Below are 18,810 nucleotides of genomic sequence, written 5' to 3'. Positions count from 1 at the left end.
ATCTCAAACCATCATGTCCCGATTTAAAGAAATTCAAGAATAGATGAGAAACAAACTCACTGACATCTATCAGTCTGGAAAGGGTTACCAACCACTGCTAAGCTCCAGAGAACCACAGCGAGAACCATTACCCTCACATGGAGAAAACATGGAACAGTGGAGAACCTTCCCAGGAGCGGCCGACCTACAAAAATTACTCCAAGAGCTCATCAACGACTCATCCAAGAAATCACAGTAGAATCCAGAACATCGAAAGCTCCGCAGGCCTCACTGCCTCAGTTAAGGTCATGATTCAACAATAAGAAAGGGAGACCAGGCAAAAATGGCCTCCACTGAAGAGTTCCAAGACCAGAACCATTGCTGACCAAGAAGAAAACAAAGGCCCATCAACTAACACAGGATTTCAGAATAAGGACATCACACGGTGGTTGTGTGACAGTCTGAGGCTCCTTTGCTGCTTCAGGAGTTGGACATCTGAACGGCTCAAGAAATGAAGGCTTTGAGTGGCCAAGACAAAGTCTTAAATCTGATTAAGATGCTGTGGTATGACCTTTAACAGGCAGTTCATGCTGGGAAACCCTCCAATGTGACTCAATTAAAACAATTATGCAAAGCAGAGTGGGTCAGAATTCCTCCACAGCGATGAAAAGACGTATTACCAGTAATCACAAACACCTTCTGCTGGTTGTTTGTTAGGTTTAGGGGGTAATTATTTTTCACACAGGACAAGGTTAGTTTGGATAGATTTTTTTTCCCTACTAAAGGAAATTATCATTTGAAAACAGTTTTTTTATTTACTCAGATTATCTTTGTCTAATATTAAAACTTAAATATTTTAATATGACAAAAAGTAAATATAGAAAAAATCTGTAAGGGGGCAAATACTTTTTACACAATATTTACACAAAAAACAATTTTAAATATTAAAAAGATTTAAATCCTAATATCCTTTTCAAGCATTCAGGTGTATTTTGATTGAGACATTGTTTAGACAAGATTTTAAGGACTAAACATAACTAAACATAACGCATCAATAATGACCATAAAACAAAATTATGGTTGAACCTGTTTTGTCCTCTAATCTGTCAAGAGAAGCAACTTCAACTGAACTGATCACATATTTAACGCCAACTTTTATTAATAACCAGAAATCAGAGTATGTGTGGGTTCCAGCACTTGAAAGGCATACCCCCTCTCTATGATGATATAACGGAGTCTGTCGCTACTGTAGCGTGACGGTGTGGCCCAGCACATGTTCACGATGAGTATGAGCTGGTTTACATCCGCCCCCTCCACAAAGACGCCCACAAACAGGATGTCCCGAGTGCTGAGCACCACCTCCCCCTCCCTGTACGGGTGGCGGTACGAGGAGTTCTTGTACAGAGCCATCTTGGTGATGAAGTTTCCCTCCTGAGTCGGAAGGGTGAGGTTGATCACACTGGAGAAAAGAACAGAAATAAAGATGTGAACAAAAGCCTTGAAATAAATGGTTGCCATGGAGATGTTTTTACCTTCTTTACCATCCTCCTCACTGTGTGTGGTGAAAGACCAATTTTGTCCCACATCCAGCCTTTTTTCTCACAATTCCAGATGTGAAAACTTTGCTCTGACTGAAGATATGGACGAGTTGACTACCTTCTGAACCCTTCACCTGGACTCTTGCACTCTTATCAAACAAGTCCTACAAGGACTTAGTAGATTTCTTCAATAAAAAACTTCAGAGTCAGACAAAGTGTAAACGGTTCCACCTCTGACAATCTATCTTGGTTATGTCACCTGAGCCTCCACGAACATTACAGCATATACGTATGCTGATGACAAACAGTTTTATATTTTTGTGCCACTACATGAGCACAGTCCTTTACATTCAGTAAGAGTGTATAATATCTGTAAGTGGGTAAATCGTAAATTCCTCCAACTCCATGCAGAAAAGACATAAGTTTTTTTTTTTTTGGTCCCTCAAAAACAGGTCAGAAGGAGCTATATTAGAAATCATAGAAATCAGAACTCAACTAGACCCAATGAGGCTAAAAACCATAGAGCTGGAAGAAACACAGGTGTCATTATGGACTCAGATCTTTATGTTATTTTAACAATAACATAAAGTCATAAAGTCTATTACCAAATTAGCCTACTAAAACGTTTTACAACACTGCCAGAATAAAGGAGTTTTCTATCAAAACATAGAAAAACTGCTCCATGCTTTTATGTTTAGTAGATTGTTGCATTGGTGTCTTTATTGGTCGCCAGGAAAACGAATCATAACACAACCAGTTCTTAATTTACTTCACTGTCTAAATAAATTTCAGAACTGCTAGACAGGTATGCGGCACCAGACCCCTCAGGTCATCAGAGAGTCACCTAAACAAGGGGAGGCACCATGTTGTTTCTATGCTCCTCAGCTCTGGAACAAACTTCCTGAAAACCTGAGATGTGCAGAAAGTGTTGGCTTCTTTTAATCAGGACTGAAAACATGACTCACTTTCCCATAAAAGCCAAAGATCCTTTGTTGGATCATTTTTATAATGTCTTACGTTTTAATTTGTTTAAATTTGCAATTTTTTAATGAGATGCTTAAATTTTGCCATTAGTGTTTTAACGTTTTTCTTGTTGTTACTGTAATTTTCTTGACCTCTGCTCCTTTATCGTGCTGTAACACAACTTAAAAGTTGATACACTAATATATAATAAGTTACAAAATAATATTTTAACTTCCTTAACTGGGGTAAGACTAATAAGAAGGGGACAGTTTAGTCCTCTTTTAGAAAAATATATAGTTTAGGTGTCACTTAACAGACAAGATAATCACTTCTATACTCATCATGTGTTAATAACCTTTATGGAAGTGTGAACCTTTGATTCAGTTGTGCCATTATTTTATTTTATTATAAAAACTTATCCATATTGTGCCACTGTGTGCTTCCATTTGCCTGTCAATTTGCTGTTGAGACAATGAAATGTTACTACTGAGGGACAAATAAAGGATCCTTCTATACCAAAATAAATAGTTTCAAAGCAAACATGGATCTGGCGCATACAAGCATATCTTGTACAGTGTAAACGAGGTTCCGGTCCATGCGAATATATTCACCAGCAGCCGTGTACAATTTCTGTCTTCCTGGTAATTCTGGTGAATATTTTGAGTGAGCAACTACAGCAGCAGGATAGGTTGCTCCAGGTTCCTACTTTATTCTGCTGTAATTGTCAGCTTCAGTCAGGCTCCACCATAACCTGGGTTGTTATAAGCCACATTAGGCTCCAATGGCTTTACAAATAGACTAGGAGTAATGGAGGGAGGAGCGGGGATGGGGGGCGACTGAGCCATCAGCTGATCAACATTTACCTAATTTGATACGTACCGCAGAAGGACGGAGTAATCATTGCACGATTAGAAAGGTGCATTGTTTGATTAGAACGGAGAGTTGGTCCTGATCTTCGCAACTGGGAAGCGCATCTCGACTGGTGAGATCAAACCAACAGAATCCTGTCATTGGGCTGTCCGTGAAGCTAACATTTAAACAGATAGAGTCAGCTTATGTGGTCCGGGAGGTTCATTACTTCACCGTTGCAGATACAGGAGCTTCATTGTCCTTTTTAAGTTGCTCTCAAACATCAGTGTCATAGTGCTAGCTTGTAGTGTTAGCATAGCTAGCATCAGGCTTCCATTAGTTAACTTTTTTGTATCACTTACAGGGGTTGGACAATGAAACTGAAACACCTGTCATTTTAGTGTGGGAGGTTTCAAGGCTAAATTGGACCAGCCTGGTAGCCAGTCTTCATTGATTGCACATTGTACCAGTAAGAGCAGAGTGTGAAGGTTTAATTAGCAGGGTAAGAGCACAGTTTTGCTCAAAATATTGAAATGCACACAACATTATGGGTGACATACCAGAGTTCAAAAGAGGACAAATTGTTGGTGCACGTCTTGCTGGCACATCTGTGACCAAGACAGCAAGTCTTTGTGATGTATCAAGAGCCACGGTATCCAGGGTAATGTCAGCATACCACCAAGAAGGACAAACCACATCCAACAGGATTAACTGTGGACGCAAGAGGAAGCTGTCTGAAAGGGATGTTCGGGTGCTAACCTGGATTGTATCCAAAAAACATATCCAACAAACGTTTTCCCCACATCCGGGTGAGTTGTGGTGTGGAGAAGCCCCAAAGAAGCGTACCACCCAGACTGTTGCATGCCCGGAGTGAAGCATGGGGGTGGATCAGTGATGGTTTGGGCTGCCATATCATGGCATTCCCTTGGCCCAATACTTGTGCTAGATGGGAGCATCACTGCCAAGGACTACCGAACCATTCTAGAGGATCATGTGCATCCAGTGGTTCAAACATTGTATCCTGAAGGCGGTGCCATGTATCAGGATGACAATGCAACAATACACACAGCAAGACTGGTGAAAGATTGGTTTGATGAACATGAAAGTGAAGTTGAACATCTCCCATGGTCTGCACAGTCACCAGATCTAAATATTATTGAGCCACTTTGGGGTGTTTTGGAGGAGCGAGTCAGGAAACGTTTTCCTCCACCAGTATCACGTAGTGACCTGGTCACTATCCTGCAAGAAGAATGGCTTAAAATCCCTCTGACCACTGTGCAGGACTTGTATATGTCATTCCCAAGACGGATTGACGCTGTATTGGCCACAAAAGGAGGCCCTACACCATACTAATAAATTATTGTAGTCTAAAACCAGGTGTTTCAGTTTCATTGTCCAACCCCTGTATGTCAAAATATCGATAATCTGGAAAACTCTAGTGACAATGAATGTGACTCTGGTGTTTTTGCAGAAAACTATTCCTTATTGTCGAATGTATTTCCCACTTAATAAATGTTCTTAAATTAACAGCTGGAATTGTCTGCATTTTCAGACCGAGATTATGCAGCTGTAAAAAAAGATGAATTCATTTTAAGGATGTCTAAGGATGTTTTTTTACCATGGGAGTTTATTATTGTATGTTTGTATGGAAGTCCTACAGCTGATCCCTGGGTCATACCTGAGCATGGGCTTTAGGACGGTCTCCAGAGAGATCTTCAGGTCCAGCTCGTAAGCGCAGGAAAACTCCACGTTGATGGTCTTGTCTCTGGTGATGACATTGCCGGTGTTGTTCACGCTCTCTATCCAAACGGTGTTCTTATACATGATGTGTGTGCCGTTAGACTGCAGGGTAAAAATAAACACGTTTAGTTTTTAATTTTGCACAGTTGACAGTTTTCGGGCCCTGAGCACAGACTCCTGATGAACAGAGCAGTTTAATGCGTATAAATGGACCTGTACGATGGAGCCGCAGTGTCCTTTAGTGTTGTTGATGTGGAAGGAGATAAAATCTTCTCCCTCGATGCCGGCGCAGCGCTCGTCGTTGATCCTCACGTCTTCACGTTCGAAGCCGAGCTGGAAGAGCTTGCACTTGGAGATGGAAACCTCCATCTGAGCATGCTTACAGTTCACTTCTGCTTGGATGATGTCATCATCACCTGCTGGGCACAGACACATTTAAATAATGAACACATATTTTTGTAAGTAAGGCTGAGATTTAAAGACCTAAAACAGTGAAAGCTTCACCTGCAGGATTGGTGGGTAACTCAGGACAGCCGCACAGGTCGCCTCCGTTTTCCAGCTCACATGTGAAGTTTGTGCAGATCTCTCCTGCGCAGGGGTCATAAATCCATTCTGCTAAAGATAGGTCCACACACAATGTTAGCTGTCACACTCACAAAGCTTCACAACACACTGATTAACAGAAACATAAGAAATCAATCTACAGTGCTCTCTAAAAGTATTCACACTCCTCAACCTTTTTCACATTTGGCCCCGTTCCAATAACTTGAATATATTTTATTGGGATTTTATGTCAGAGACCAGCACAGAGCAGAGCATACCTGTGAAGTGGAAGAAAAATAAAACATCGTTTTCAACATTTTACAAATAAAAATCTGAACAGTGGGGTGTGCATTTGTTTGCAGACCCCTGAGTCAGTACTTTGTAGAAGCACCTCTGGCTCCAGGTCCAGCTGCTGGTCTTTTGGGGTTTGTCTCTACTAGCTTTGAACATCTACAGACTGAAATGTTTCTGTATTCTTTGCAAAGCAGGTGACGTTCAGCCAGACTGGATGGAGAACATCAATGAACATCAGTTTAGAAGTCTTGCCACAGATTCCAAGTTGGATTTAGGTCTGGACTTTGACCGTCAGTGTTCGTTTCCAAACACATGTAGTGCATTTTTGGTCTCCTCTGATCAGACCATCTTTTTCCACATGCTTGCTATGTCTCCTACATGGTTTGCGTCGAATTGCAAGCAGGACTTCTTGTGTCTGTCTTTCAATGATGGCTTTCTTCTTCTCACATAAAGGACAGACTTGTGGAGTGCACCACTAATAGTTGTCCTGCCGACACATTCTCCCACCTGAGCTGGGGATTTCTGCAGCTCCGCCCCAGTTACCATGGACTTCTTGGCTGCTTCTCTGATTAATGCTCTTCCTTGTAAATCATGCATTATTTTCCTTCCACTTCACACTGGTGTACTACTCTGTGTTGGCCTGTTACATAAAATCATAATAGGACACAAAGAAGTTTGAGGTTGTGACCCGAAGACGTGGTGAAACCAGATAAAATGTCAACTATAAGCTTAAAAACTGCCACTTTGACAGAAGGAGCTGTCTGACGGTGCTCTTACAGCAGTTCTCCTGGGTGATCCACTTGGTGGTGAGGGTACCTAAGGAGCGGCATGCCTCGGCGTAGGCTGCCAGTGAACCACAGACCTGAGCCTTGCGGTGGTTGTAGCAGCCGTCCAGGTAGCAGGACTGGTAGAAGGGTTGAGGATCCAGCAGGCCGTGGCACGGCTGGAAGAAGCCCTTTAGCTGGGTCAGTTTCTGACAGGCATTTTCGCCCTGCAGTGCCAGGACAGCGGTGTTGTCGCAGGACTGGGCTAAAGCCACGTACTGTGTCTCGTCACAACTGATACACAAAAACATATCTGATGGTGATTAAAGTCCCTTGTACCACTAAACTGGGGTTGGAGAGAAGGTATTTGCAGGAGGCTTCACAGACTGTTGGGACAATCTATTAAAGTGTTTCAGAAACATTCGTAGGCGTATCTGTGACTCTTACTTACCTGTTCTGCATGCCGTTGGTCTTCCAGCTCTGGGCCAACTCCAGGGCATTGACAGCTGGTTTACCCCTGGAGGTGATGTAGTCATCATTGGGGTCTCCGTTGAAGTTTCCACACAGGCCACACACCTTGTTCTGAAGTCTCTGGCCCATTGTGATGCTGAGAGTGTTGAAGCGGTTGTACCGCACCTGAATGTCCTGCGGTGTGTCGATGACAATGAAGCCTTCAGATGTGGAAAGACGCGTCATCAGGCCAGTTAGAAATGGGACTGACACGGGTGTACCATTGACCTAAGAAGAAATTTGAACTTTCAGTTAAAGGCACAAGAACGTTGTCTGATGAAAATTTCCAGAGTTCGACCGTTTCTTGGTCCAATGCAGGGACTTTAATGGATGCTTTTATAACATACAGAATAGATTCCTGCAAAACTCTGTTTTCTGGTGTTCCTAAAAGGAATAAAACTACTAAATCTACTACTAAACCAGAGTTTATATTCAGTAAGATTTTGAGGTTCAGTTCTACTTGTATGTTTCAGATTTGATTTTAAGTTGCCTTTAAAGACTTTTAAAGCTATTATTAATCTTAGCCCCTCAAAGAAACAGTTTATGACTGCAGCCATTGCTGCCTGTAGGTGTATGGTGACAACATAGGATTTTCAGTTTGTGGATTATGAGAAGAGAGATTGTGAGCAACTTGACAGAACAATAAACAAATCCTGATGGTAACAGGGTTAGGCTGGTGGAGACGTCATTCACAGATGTGAATTTAGACTTCCAGGTAAATGAAAACACCATAACTTTTGTTTGGTTTTGTGTCCTTGCCTTTTTTCGTAGGAGTTCGATGGCACTTAACAAATGTATACATGTTTTTTTAGACCCAATTGCAGCCGGACCCCATGTACTGATCTCCCAGCACTGGCACCCTATGAAAATAAAACACCATTACAAACTCAGCCGTAAAAATGGATCCCATGCTAAAGTTGAGTCAGGTTTAATGCTGTAGTACTTTCTAGTTTAATTTAGTACAAACAACTATCAAATTCAAATCCTTTCTATCTAAATTAAATCTTAAAACAGTTACTCATGCTTTCATTACCTCTCGGCTGGATTATTGTAATGAACACTTGTTTCAAATCTATTGAACGAGTAAAACTGGTTCAGAATGCAGCGGCTCAATTTTTAACTGGCACAAACAGGTGAGCACACATAACCCTGTTTTAGTCTCTCTTGACTGACTTCTAGTTCATTTTAAAGTCATTTTCTATGTTTTTCCTTATGGTTGTGCCCCATCTTACCTGTCAGACCATCTTAGATCCCTTAGATCAGCGGACCAGTTGTTCTTGGACATGGTGATAGAGCCTTTGCTGCTCCAGGTTCTAAACCTTTGGAACACAACTCCAGATCCGGCAGCCTCCTTCAATGGCAGATTTTAAATCTCCATTGAAAACCTATTTTTACTCCTTGGGCTTCAACCCAGTGTGGATGAAAACTTAAAGTTTCACATAAATAAAGTATTATGTAATGTTTTCTTATTTGTATTTACAATTACCCTTCGAGATATTTAATTTATGTTAGCAAGAATGTGAGGTACATTTACTGTTAATTAAGGGGACAACGGTGGTGTCAGTGGTAGGGATTACCTGTAACCGGTGGGTTGCCGGTTCAAATCCTCGATCCGCCTCCTGATTGTATGGCAGCCTCACTTCTGTCAGTCTGCCCCAGGGTAGCTGTAGCTACAGTGTGGCTCACCACTGTCAGTGTGTGAATGTGTGGCTGACTGATTGTAGTGTAAAGCTTTTTGGGGTCCTTGGACTTGATAAAGCACTATGCAAGTGCAGACCATTTACCATTTTAATTCATGATCTATTTATTGTTTTTTTTTATCAGAAGTGATGGCCAACCAGATGCTCTGGCCTACTTCATGTTGTAAGACAGGTTCTATTTACATGATGTCTTGATCCTACTGGTGTGACAGTAAAGCCTGGCTGTTGAAATTGAACTCAGTTTTCCAAAAACTGGGGTTGATTCACAATAGTGCATCTTTTAATTAAGAGTGTTTTGTAACTGGCCAAATAGTTTTTCCACAGTGCTCTTGTTACTGTAGTGAATCCATTCAGTAGGTTGACAGCATTGCTTTAAATCTGCACAGTGGCAAAGATCCTGGGATGTAAATAATGTCCTCAGACCTCACTGTTTCTACCTGAGAGCTGTTATTTGAAGATGTTCTCATGAGTATCAGAGTTTTTCATCTTTCTCATTAATGATTTTCTATTACAGTCCAATCAGTACAATCCACCTCCGTTTGAGTTTGTATTTAATACCTTCGTCACCTCTGATGAGGATCAATGGTTTGGTGGTGTCTATATGTACTTAATTAATATAAAACTTGTCACTGATTGAATTATGACAATCTGAGATGATGCTGTGATGACTCCTAGTAAATATAATCTCACCACATTTCAGATAATGCCAACACCGTTCTCAGGCCACTGTTGTGGTTAATGGCTCACCTAGATCAAGCAGGACTAAAGCACACTGGGATTTAAAGCTACCAGACACTCTCTATCTACCTCTGTGAGAGCACTTAGAGATGAATGGCATGGACAGAAATCAGGACCTCTAACAGGCCGTTCACGGAGAGGTAATCGGTAAATTGGACAACAACAAAGGAAATGGAGATTAGTCTTGGATCTGCTTCAGTGTGTTAAAGGGTTTCTCAGAGAGTAGACGGAACAGAACCAACACAAAGCAGAAACATAAAAAACTAAAAGTGACTAGAAAATGCTGTGACTGCACCCATCTTTCTCAAAACGAATAAAAATAGAATCAACATTGTTCTATTATTCTATGAAACTTTTAGAGCCCATAAGGTTCAGGTTGATGGTTCTGTGTATTTTGGGTTTAACCAGTATTTAAAAACAGCACTTTGCTCAAGTCCTCAGCAGCGGCCTTTCTTGTAACATGTTAAAGTGGTCTTCATTAGTAGTTCTGCTGGTTATCTGAAGGTTATTGAGTTTTATTTACTCATTAATGTTTACCCACATCTGGTACCAGACCAGCATGTTCTTCAGTAAATGAGGAAAATGTTCTGGACAGATAAAGAACACAGAGGACAAAAGAAACTGTGTCCAATCAAGAAGCTGTCTCTAGCAGACTGGTATCTGAAAGTCATGACTTTAGGAATCAAAGGAAACTGTGACACCGTGAGATCCTGAGAGATGCATCCTTCTTCAAGTGGTCATCGACTGAGTTTTCAGCTAACAGCCCTTTGTTGTCTTAGTGATAGTGTGCTTCTGCGATCCTATTCATGGTTAAAGGGTGTAAGATGAGGGGTTACACCCTGAATAGCTCTTAAAAAGACCTGCAGAAAGCCTGGAGAACTACTGATTAAACCCACTTTAAAAGAATAAAGTAAAGTCTGGCTGTTGGAAAGCGAAGTATTATAAAAGGAGAGTTAACAACAAATGTTTGGACAGTCCTGTACGTAGAATGGGTCATATTAAGGTTTCCTTGTCTTGAATACTCAGACTGTGCAGTTTTTGGAGGTTAAAGGAGGATTTCACTGCAAAAAGGAGACAGAAGGAGACAAAACAAAATCCCAAGCGTTGCCTATAAACCATGCCACAGTCAAGTTAGTCACCATAGTAACTGGAGAAACGATGGGACAAAAGGGACATTACAAAAACTGATTAAACACAAAACTGGCCCAGGATGTTGGCAGAAGGCCCAGAGCAACACTGAAGGACCAAAATGTATAAAGTTCTGATGAAATCAAGCTAGAACGTTTGGCCCATTTTTTCAAATGATATATTTGCCTTAGAAATCAGCAAAAGACTGATATCATGAGAGGGAAATTAAAGCTTTGAAAGTTGAGTCCATAACTTTTTCCACTAGTTTCAGCTCGGCTTGGTTTTTAGGGCTTTCCAACAGGTACTGATACTCAGTACCAGCTCTTTTTTCAGCATCTATTTGGAACAAATGTGGAACTGTGAGGCATTGGAGAGCCTGGATAATGTGTTTTTACCTTGACAGTGCTGCCAGAGATGAGTATATTCTCCTCGTTTATGTAAAGGTAGACATGAGATATGGTGGTGAGGTTGGGCGTGCTCCATTTGTCAAAGTTAGCGATGAGCTGGAAGGAGAGGTCAGGCAGCTTGCGGCAGTTTGTGGACAGAACGAAGGAGCAGGAGGCCGGGAGACGCAGTGATGCCCCGTCAAACGTCCTGAAGACTCCCCCACCTGATGCCACGCAGTGCTGAGAGCGGCGTGCAAAGCAGCCTCGGACCCCGAATCGCAGAGTGCACTCTTCCTCCGCCTTACAGCGCCTCGGGTCGCACTGGATCAGGTTTCGTCCGATGCACTGGCAGCGTTTGGTGCAGTCACTGTTCCAGAACAGCTGCTTGGGCTGAAGGGGAAACAGTTCAGATGTTAAAAGGAATTATAATAGATAATGAGCTTCATTACCAAGGAACAATATTGAGACATTTCTTTATGCAGTGCAATGAAAAGGTATGTAGCCTCTTTACAGATTTCCTGTGGTTTTGCTTTTTGTTAAACTTAAACTTTTCAGATCGTCAAAACAATCTTTATATCAAACATTTCTTAGAGTAGTTTTTGATGCCATATTTTATTTCTAGTCTTTAAAATTGTTTTGTATCATATCCAAATTTTTTGAATTTTTATTTAAAATATTTTTGTTAACAAAATTGCATACCATGCTGAAAAAAGTATTTAGCCTGATAACAAATTTGTTCTGCTTTTTGTCACATTTGAATCATTAACTATTTTGTAGTTTGACTATTAGACAAAACTAACCTGAGTATAAACTAAAAACAGTTTTCAAATGATTTAATTTATTACAGGGAAAACAATAGTTTTAACCTGCCTGGTACCATGTGAAAAAGTAATTACACCCTTCTTAAATAATGAGTTTTTAATTAATGCTTTTAAGTTTTACTAAACTAAACAGCAGAACAAGTTAGCTTTCTGTACCAGGGATGACCCAGTTTGACAGACAGAGACCAACAAGGTGATTGCCTGTGAGTTATTGGCTGGGCTTGAAGTTAGAAATCGACCGAATGAATGAACCTCTCAGGTTTTGGTTCAGGTTCAGGTTCTGGGTCAGGCTGGATTTTTTCTTTTTTTTTTAATTAAAGACCTGATGTACACATAGTGTATATCTGCTGGAAATCGTTTTTCAGGTCTCCTCCACTTTCTCAGTTTTCATATGTTTAAACACAAACTGCACACTATGCTGCCATTTTCAGGTTCAAAGACTGGGCTGAAAGTTGAAGGACAAGCAGCCAAAGTCCAAAGAAAAACTTTATAGACATTCAGAAAGTCCAGACAACTGTTGATTAGAACCACTTTAAAACATCTTCTTGGAAGGAAAACATGAAGAAAGCAAGACATGTTTAGAGCTCTCCCACAGTTTTCGAGTGATCGCTGACCTCGTAGTATTTTCCATCAGTGTAGCAGCCACAATTTTGGGACAGGATGCAGCTCTTGCCATTGAGCACATAGCCCAGGTCACACTGGCAGCCCTCCACGCAGTCCTGGTTGCAGTCCCTCTGACCGCGGGCCGGGGCGCACTGGGGCGGGCACACCGTCATGCAGCTGGAGTAATGGCTGTTTGGAGGACAGCTCTGGACTGGGAACAGAAAGGTTGGCAGAAGTGAACAGATTATTCTGCAAACTCAGTACAGTTTAGTAAAACCATGGAAACCTTTTGAATTTATGGGAAATATTTTGTTTTGTCCTTTTTTCTGAATGTAGGGTATATAGAACCTAATCTCTGCAACATGCAACAGCATCAATAGTCATATTTGTATTGTAAGTTATTAATATCACTAATCTGCATATTACATCTAATTTGCTTCATGCATACAAAAGCAAAATGGTAAAACATTAATGTGCAGTAGCAGCAGAACTCTAAATTATGAATATTTGTTTTTAACAACACAAAAATGAGCAAAAGAAATATCGGGTGTCAAAAAAACTACAATTTAATAAATAATTCATGAAATAATAATTTACATATGTTATAATTAGGGTCAAATTAAATCACTAAAATAAATAAGCACAAATAAATAAATGTATCTATTTTTATTATTTTACAAAATGCATAGTTAAATAAATATATGTGAAATTTCTTAATTAAGAATTGTTACTATTATATACAAATATATATATATTTTTTTTTTGGTAAGAACTTTTTAAATAATCACTGTAGCTGAAGAAGTAGATCCTAACATCTGATTGGTTAAACCTGCGCAGAAAGTCCCTTTAGACCAATTAAACCGACTGTAGCACTATTAGTCCCACCCACTACCATTGACAGGTAAAATAACTTCATGATCTGCTGAACTTCACAATCATGAGATGATTCAATAAACAATAAAATCAAGCATTTTTGTAAATAAAATTAATATGTTTATTGAGAAAATAATTCAGTATATTTATATTTACAGTATATATACACACGTGTACACTACCTGTCAAAAGTTTTAGATACATTTCTCACTTAATGGGTCACTTTATTTATTTAAATTGTAGATTCTCACCAAAGGCAACAAAACTATGAGTGAGCACAAATGGAATTATGTAGTAAACAAAAAGTGTGAAATAACTAAACATTTTTATATTTTAGATTATTACAAAACAGCCACCATTTGCTCTGATCACTGCTTTGCTCTCTTGGCGTTCTCTCCATGACCTTCATGAGGTGGTCACCTGAAATGGTTTTCCAGAGAGTCTTGAAAGAACTTCCCAGAGGTTCATCAAGAGAAGGTCAAAGGTTAATATTTCAGTCATCACAGCGAAGGCGGCTACTTTAAGGAATCTAAAATATAAAACATAGTTAAAGTTCTTTTACAATTTTTTTACTTGCTACATAATTCCAGATGTGTTCATTTACGGTTTTGATGCCTTCAGTGAGAATCTATGTACAGTGGAAATATTCACGAACATAAAAAGAACCAGTGAATGAGAAAGTTCTAAAACTTTTGACCGGTAGTGTGCATGTATATATGTGAAAATACATTTGATCTACATATTTGTTCTCTATTTTATTAAATTAACAACACATTTAGGTACGGTGGCGCAGTTGGTAGCACTGTTGCCTTGCAGCAAGAAGGACCTGGGTTCGACTCCCAGCCGAGGGGTCTTTCTGCATTGAGTTTGCATGTTCTCCTTGTGCATGCATGGATTCTCTCTGGGTACTCTGGTTTCCTCCCATAGTGCAAAGACGTGCCTGTTAGGTTAATTGCTCTCTCTAAACTGCCGTTAGGTGTGTGAATGAGTGTGTGCATGGTTGGTTTTGTGTTGCCCTGCGATGGACTGGCGCCTTGTCCAGGGTGAACCCCGCCACCCGCCCATAGACTGCTGGAGATAAGCACCAGCTCCTCTGTGACCCACTAAGAAGTGGTATAGAAAATGACTGACACATGTAATCATTTTTCATGTAATTAGTGAGCTGTGGCCCTTTTGGACCAATCTACAGACTTCAGTAGCTCACTTTTATTGTTAACTTTACAAATCAAAGCAGCAAAGACTTATATACATATATGAGCATCACTTCTGTAAACATCGGTTTTTGAGGTGGTATTGCATTTTGATCCTCAGGCTTCAGTGCTCCACGTGTTTTAGAAAGATTCAAATGGTTAAACCCCCTCCCCAGCATGTGATCAAGTTCTGCAGGTGTCTGCTTTAACCCACTAGGTCAGGTGTGTTGGCACCATCAGGACACCAGCCCAACAGCATCAGTGTTTTAAAAAGTTTGTATGAATATCTAACCATGGGCACAAAATTATTTGTACACCTACTTACAGATTTTTTGTTTTTCTGTCAATGTTTCAGGTCATCCAAAAACTATAATAACAAGAGTAGATGACAAATTGACTTTATTCAGGAACAAAAACAAATGTTCAGACCAATATGGCTCTGTGTGAAAAGGACATTGCCCCTCTTTCACCAGTTTAATTTCAACATTCACACCCAGGCTTGATTATTGTCTGACCTGTAGAATCAAGAAATCACTCATATACTGTAGAACCTGTCTGACAACGTGAAGTAGACATAAACATCACAAAAAGCAACATATCAAGGCCCCATCTAAAAAATTCAAGAACATATGAGAAACAAAGTCACTGGCATTTTTTTGTCTCAAAATGATTACAAAGCCACGTCTAAAGCTTTGAACTGCAGAGAACTACAGAGAGAACAGAACCACTACCCACACATGGAGAAACATGGAACAGTGGAGAACCTTCCCAGAAGTGGCTGGTCGACCAAAAAGGGCTCATCCAGGAGGTCACAGAAGGACCCAGAACAACATCTAAAGCTCAGGAGGCCTCGCTGCCTTAGTTAAGGTCAGAGGTCATGATTCAATAATCAGAAAGAAAGATTGGGAAGAAAGGGCCTCCATGAAAGAATTCTAAGACCAGAACCACTACTGACCTCAAATAACACAAAGGCCCGTCACACATTTACCAAAGAACATCTTGATGATGTCCAGAACTTCTTGGAAAACATTCTCTGGCCACTCGTGCTAAAAAATCTTCAAACATCGCTGAATTCAAACAATTCTGCAGAGCAGAGTGGGCCACAATTCCTCCACGGTGATGAAAAACTTATTACCAGTTATTATAAACTCCGAATGGCTGTTCTTGCTGCAAAGAGTAGAACAACCAGTTTTTAGTGTTAGGCGATAATTACGTTTACACATAGAACCAGGTTGTTTTGGATAGATTTGTTTCCCCTTAATAACTGAAAAATGTCAACTGCTTTTTGTATTTTCTCAGGTTATCTTTGTCGGACATACAAAATTATTTGATGATTTGAAACATTTTAGTGTGACAACATAGCAAAAACAGAAGAAATCTGTAAGGGAGCACATACTTTTTCACAGCACTGTACATTCTACGTTTGGGCTGAAAAACAGATGGGAAGACTCACCACACGGCGTGTCACTCCTCCAGCCGGTTACAGGCACTCCCTGGGTCTGACAGGTGCTGGCATAGACCTGTAGCCAGTTACAGATCGTATCCTGAGCTCCTTGATCCAAACAAGTGTCCTGCAAGCAGCTCTGATAAAAGAACGCTGGCACCACCTTGCTGTGACAGCGTGCAAACACACCCCCACGGTCAACAATCAGCCCACACAGCCTCACGGCCTCGGGCTCCACAAAGACGTAGAGTCCGTCTCCAACGTGGAAGCGTATGCCAGTGGCGACTCCATTTGGCTCCTCTTCGTTGTCATTGTCCATGCTGGAGTCGGCCACAATGAGTGGAGCAGTGTTCAGCATGCTCTTGTCTCCGAGCCCACAGCGTGGACAGGAGTCACCACAGCCCACCTGGCAGAAAGTGTCCCTCTCTGCCCAGGTCATGCCCCAGTCTGTGGTGGTTAGGGTGGGTGGGGATAAGGGCATGCCCTGGCAGAGGCCACAGGAAGTGTTGTAAAGGTCTCGGGGTAGCGTCAGCAGAAGGAGCGTGTTCCAGTCATACGACACTTTCAGGCCGAAGTCCGTCTCCAGAATAAGCAGCATCCCCAAGGAGGACATGTTGACCTTTCCTGGACCCAGCTTCAGGGGAAGGTACAGACGCTCCTTATTGACCTGAGTGACGACAGTATAACTGAGTGTGGTTTTAAACATTCCCACCTGAGTGATTTCCAGCATCAAGTTAGTTTGTAATCCTGCTGACATTCATGTTTTAACAGCTATGTGGGGAAACCCAGGGGATGAATGGATGCTGTAAGGACTGACTTACACAAGAACCTGTAAGGACAAGAGTGACGTGGGGAGAAATAAGAAAGACCAGTGTGGGTGTGTGTGAACAGCAGTTAAATGTGTGGAGGTGCGTCCTCAGATCTTTTGGTCGGTTTGTGAACCTGGTCCAAGTGTCGCTCAGGGTCTGGGTTTCGTCTGAGCCAAATCCAGCCTGATAAAAGATGCCCATTGAAATTAGATCCTCCTTAAGCCAATCAAAGAGGAATTCACCCCCACTGCCTGGTTATTCTATCGGCTTGATTAGAAATAACACGTCCTCTCAAAATGCAACAACTGTGACCTTCAGAGGGCAGAAAAAAAGTGTTAAAATAGGTCAATGTTAATGATCTCCTTGCATGTGACAGGTGTTCTCAGATGAACTCAAAAAGTCTTGAGAACTTAGCAAAGAAACTGTTTCAAATGAGATCTGAAGAAGTCAGCAGCCTGTCACTAAGGCGTTCTATCAAATTTATTTAGTTGAATCCTGAAAAAACTGAATTTCAGCTCCAAAAAAATAATTTCTAAAAGCTGCAAGCAGAAAACCTGCCATGTCGTAGAGAATCGGGTCCTGTGTCAGATCATTGCTGTATTTAACTGTCAGATACTCTTAATTTGCTGTAGATCTGTGTGAATGTTGTTAATGTTGGTGTGGAATGATTATGCAACACACATGGTTTTTAAAAACAAGAATAGGAAGCACAAGTTTTAATTTATTGTGCACCTTTTTCTAAATCATACAGGGTCAATTACATGCAGGCTCAAATATATACATACGCCCCCACCAATATTTGGTCAAATGTCCTTCAGAGAGTTGAACGTATACCACAGGCTTTGTGTGTCTCTGCTCTGTTCTCTCAAACCTCCAGTGGGTCGTGGCAGATGGCTGCTCACACTGAGCCTGGTTCTGGTTCTGCTGGAGGTTTCTTCCTGTTAAAAGGGAGTTTTTCCTCTCCACAGTTGCTACATGCATGCTCAGTATGAGGGATTGCTGCAAAGTCAATGCCAGTGACTGTCCACTGTCTCTACATGCTCATCCAGGAGGAGTGAATGCTGCAAGTCACTGACTGGATGCAATCTGCTGGGTTTCCTTGGACAGAAAAACATTTTATCCAATTTGAATAAATAACTGAATCTGACTGCACTGTTCAATGGTTACGATTAATTGGAATGTATGAACCTGACTGTTGTGAAGTGCCTTGAGACAACATGTGTTGTGAATTGGCGGCATATAAATAAACTGAATTGAATTGAATTGAACTGTAACCATCATCAAGGTTCTGGCATCATTCAAGCTGTATATTCGACAACAGAATTGGTGGAGTTCACTTAAACGGGTTGGTTTCCAGTCCACAAATGTTTAACAGATTTAAGGTTGGGGCTTTGGGAAGGTCATTTCAGAACCTTTGTTCATTTCAAAACCAATATGGATGTGTGTTTAGAATCATTCCTAAGTGTTTAAGTGGGCATGTTGTTTTATTTAGATTACTTGTATTTCTCTGCATTGTTTACTGAACAATAAAGCTGTTAGTATCCAGCTTTATTGTTCATTTAAGTCCACAGAATGTTTTGAATGTAACTGTACAATTTTGACCCTGTGGATCAGAGTAAAACAAACCCAATAAATTTAATTTTGTGCACCGAATTCTTGTATTTAAAAGTCATTAAAATCTGTTGTATTACCGTTCCAGCCTGAAAAGGATCAATTGCATCTGTAAAGGTCGACAATGAGAATATTATTCACACCTTTTTGTTCTCCAAAACTGCTGATTTTTAGGACTTAACAGTAAAAGAGTGACAAAGCCGCCAAATTCCAAAGACAAACTAAAAAACTTCAGTAGAACAGAAAATATTGATTAAGACCACTATAGAGGATTACACAAGTTTCTCTTGGAGCAATGTGAAAAACAGCTAAAAGTTGTGTAGTACT

At 40.8% G+C, this 18,810-nt stretch overlaps 1 protein-coding gene across 1 annotated transcript in view; it reads right to left on the bottom strand.

The window, feature by feature from the left end:
• tecta (tectorin alpha) overlaps window positions 1-18,810 on the bottom strand; it is a 46,127-nt gene that overhangs the window by 7,059 nt on the left and 20,258 nt on the right. The window contains exons 12-20 of the mRNA XM_047378616.1: window positions 16,073-16,730; window positions 12,568-12,767; window positions 11,142-11,522; window positions 7,122-7,408; window positions 6,684-6,964; window positions 5,574-5,684; window positions 5,283-5,485; window positions 5,008-5,171; window positions 1,190-1,438 (exon numbers count right to left, since the gene is read on the bottom strand). Of these exons, the coding sequence (XP_047234572.1) occupies window positions 1,190-1,438; window positions 5,008-5,171; window positions 5,283-5,485; window positions 5,574-5,684; window positions 6,684-6,964; window positions 7,122-7,408; window positions 11,142-11,522; window positions 12,568-12,767; window positions 16,073-16,730 (2,534 nt within the window). The remainder of the gene's footprint in view (window positions 1-1,189; window positions 1,439-5,007; window positions 5,172-5,282; window positions 5,486-5,573; window positions 5,685-6,683; window positions 6,965-7,121; window positions 7,409-11,141; window positions 11,523-12,567; window positions 12,768-16,072; window positions 16,731-18,810) is intronic.

This window comes from Girardinichthys multiradiatus, chromosome 11 (assembly GCF_021462225.1).
Source record: "Girardinichthys multiradiatus isolate DD_20200921_A chromosome 11, DD_fGirMul_XY1, whole genome shotgun sequence".
Lineage (NCBI taxonomy): Eukaryota > Metazoa > Chordata > Actinopteri > Cyprinodontiformes > Goodeidae > Girardinichthys > Girardinichthys multiradiatus.
This window is presented reverse-complemented; position numbering and strand designations above follow the sequence as displayed.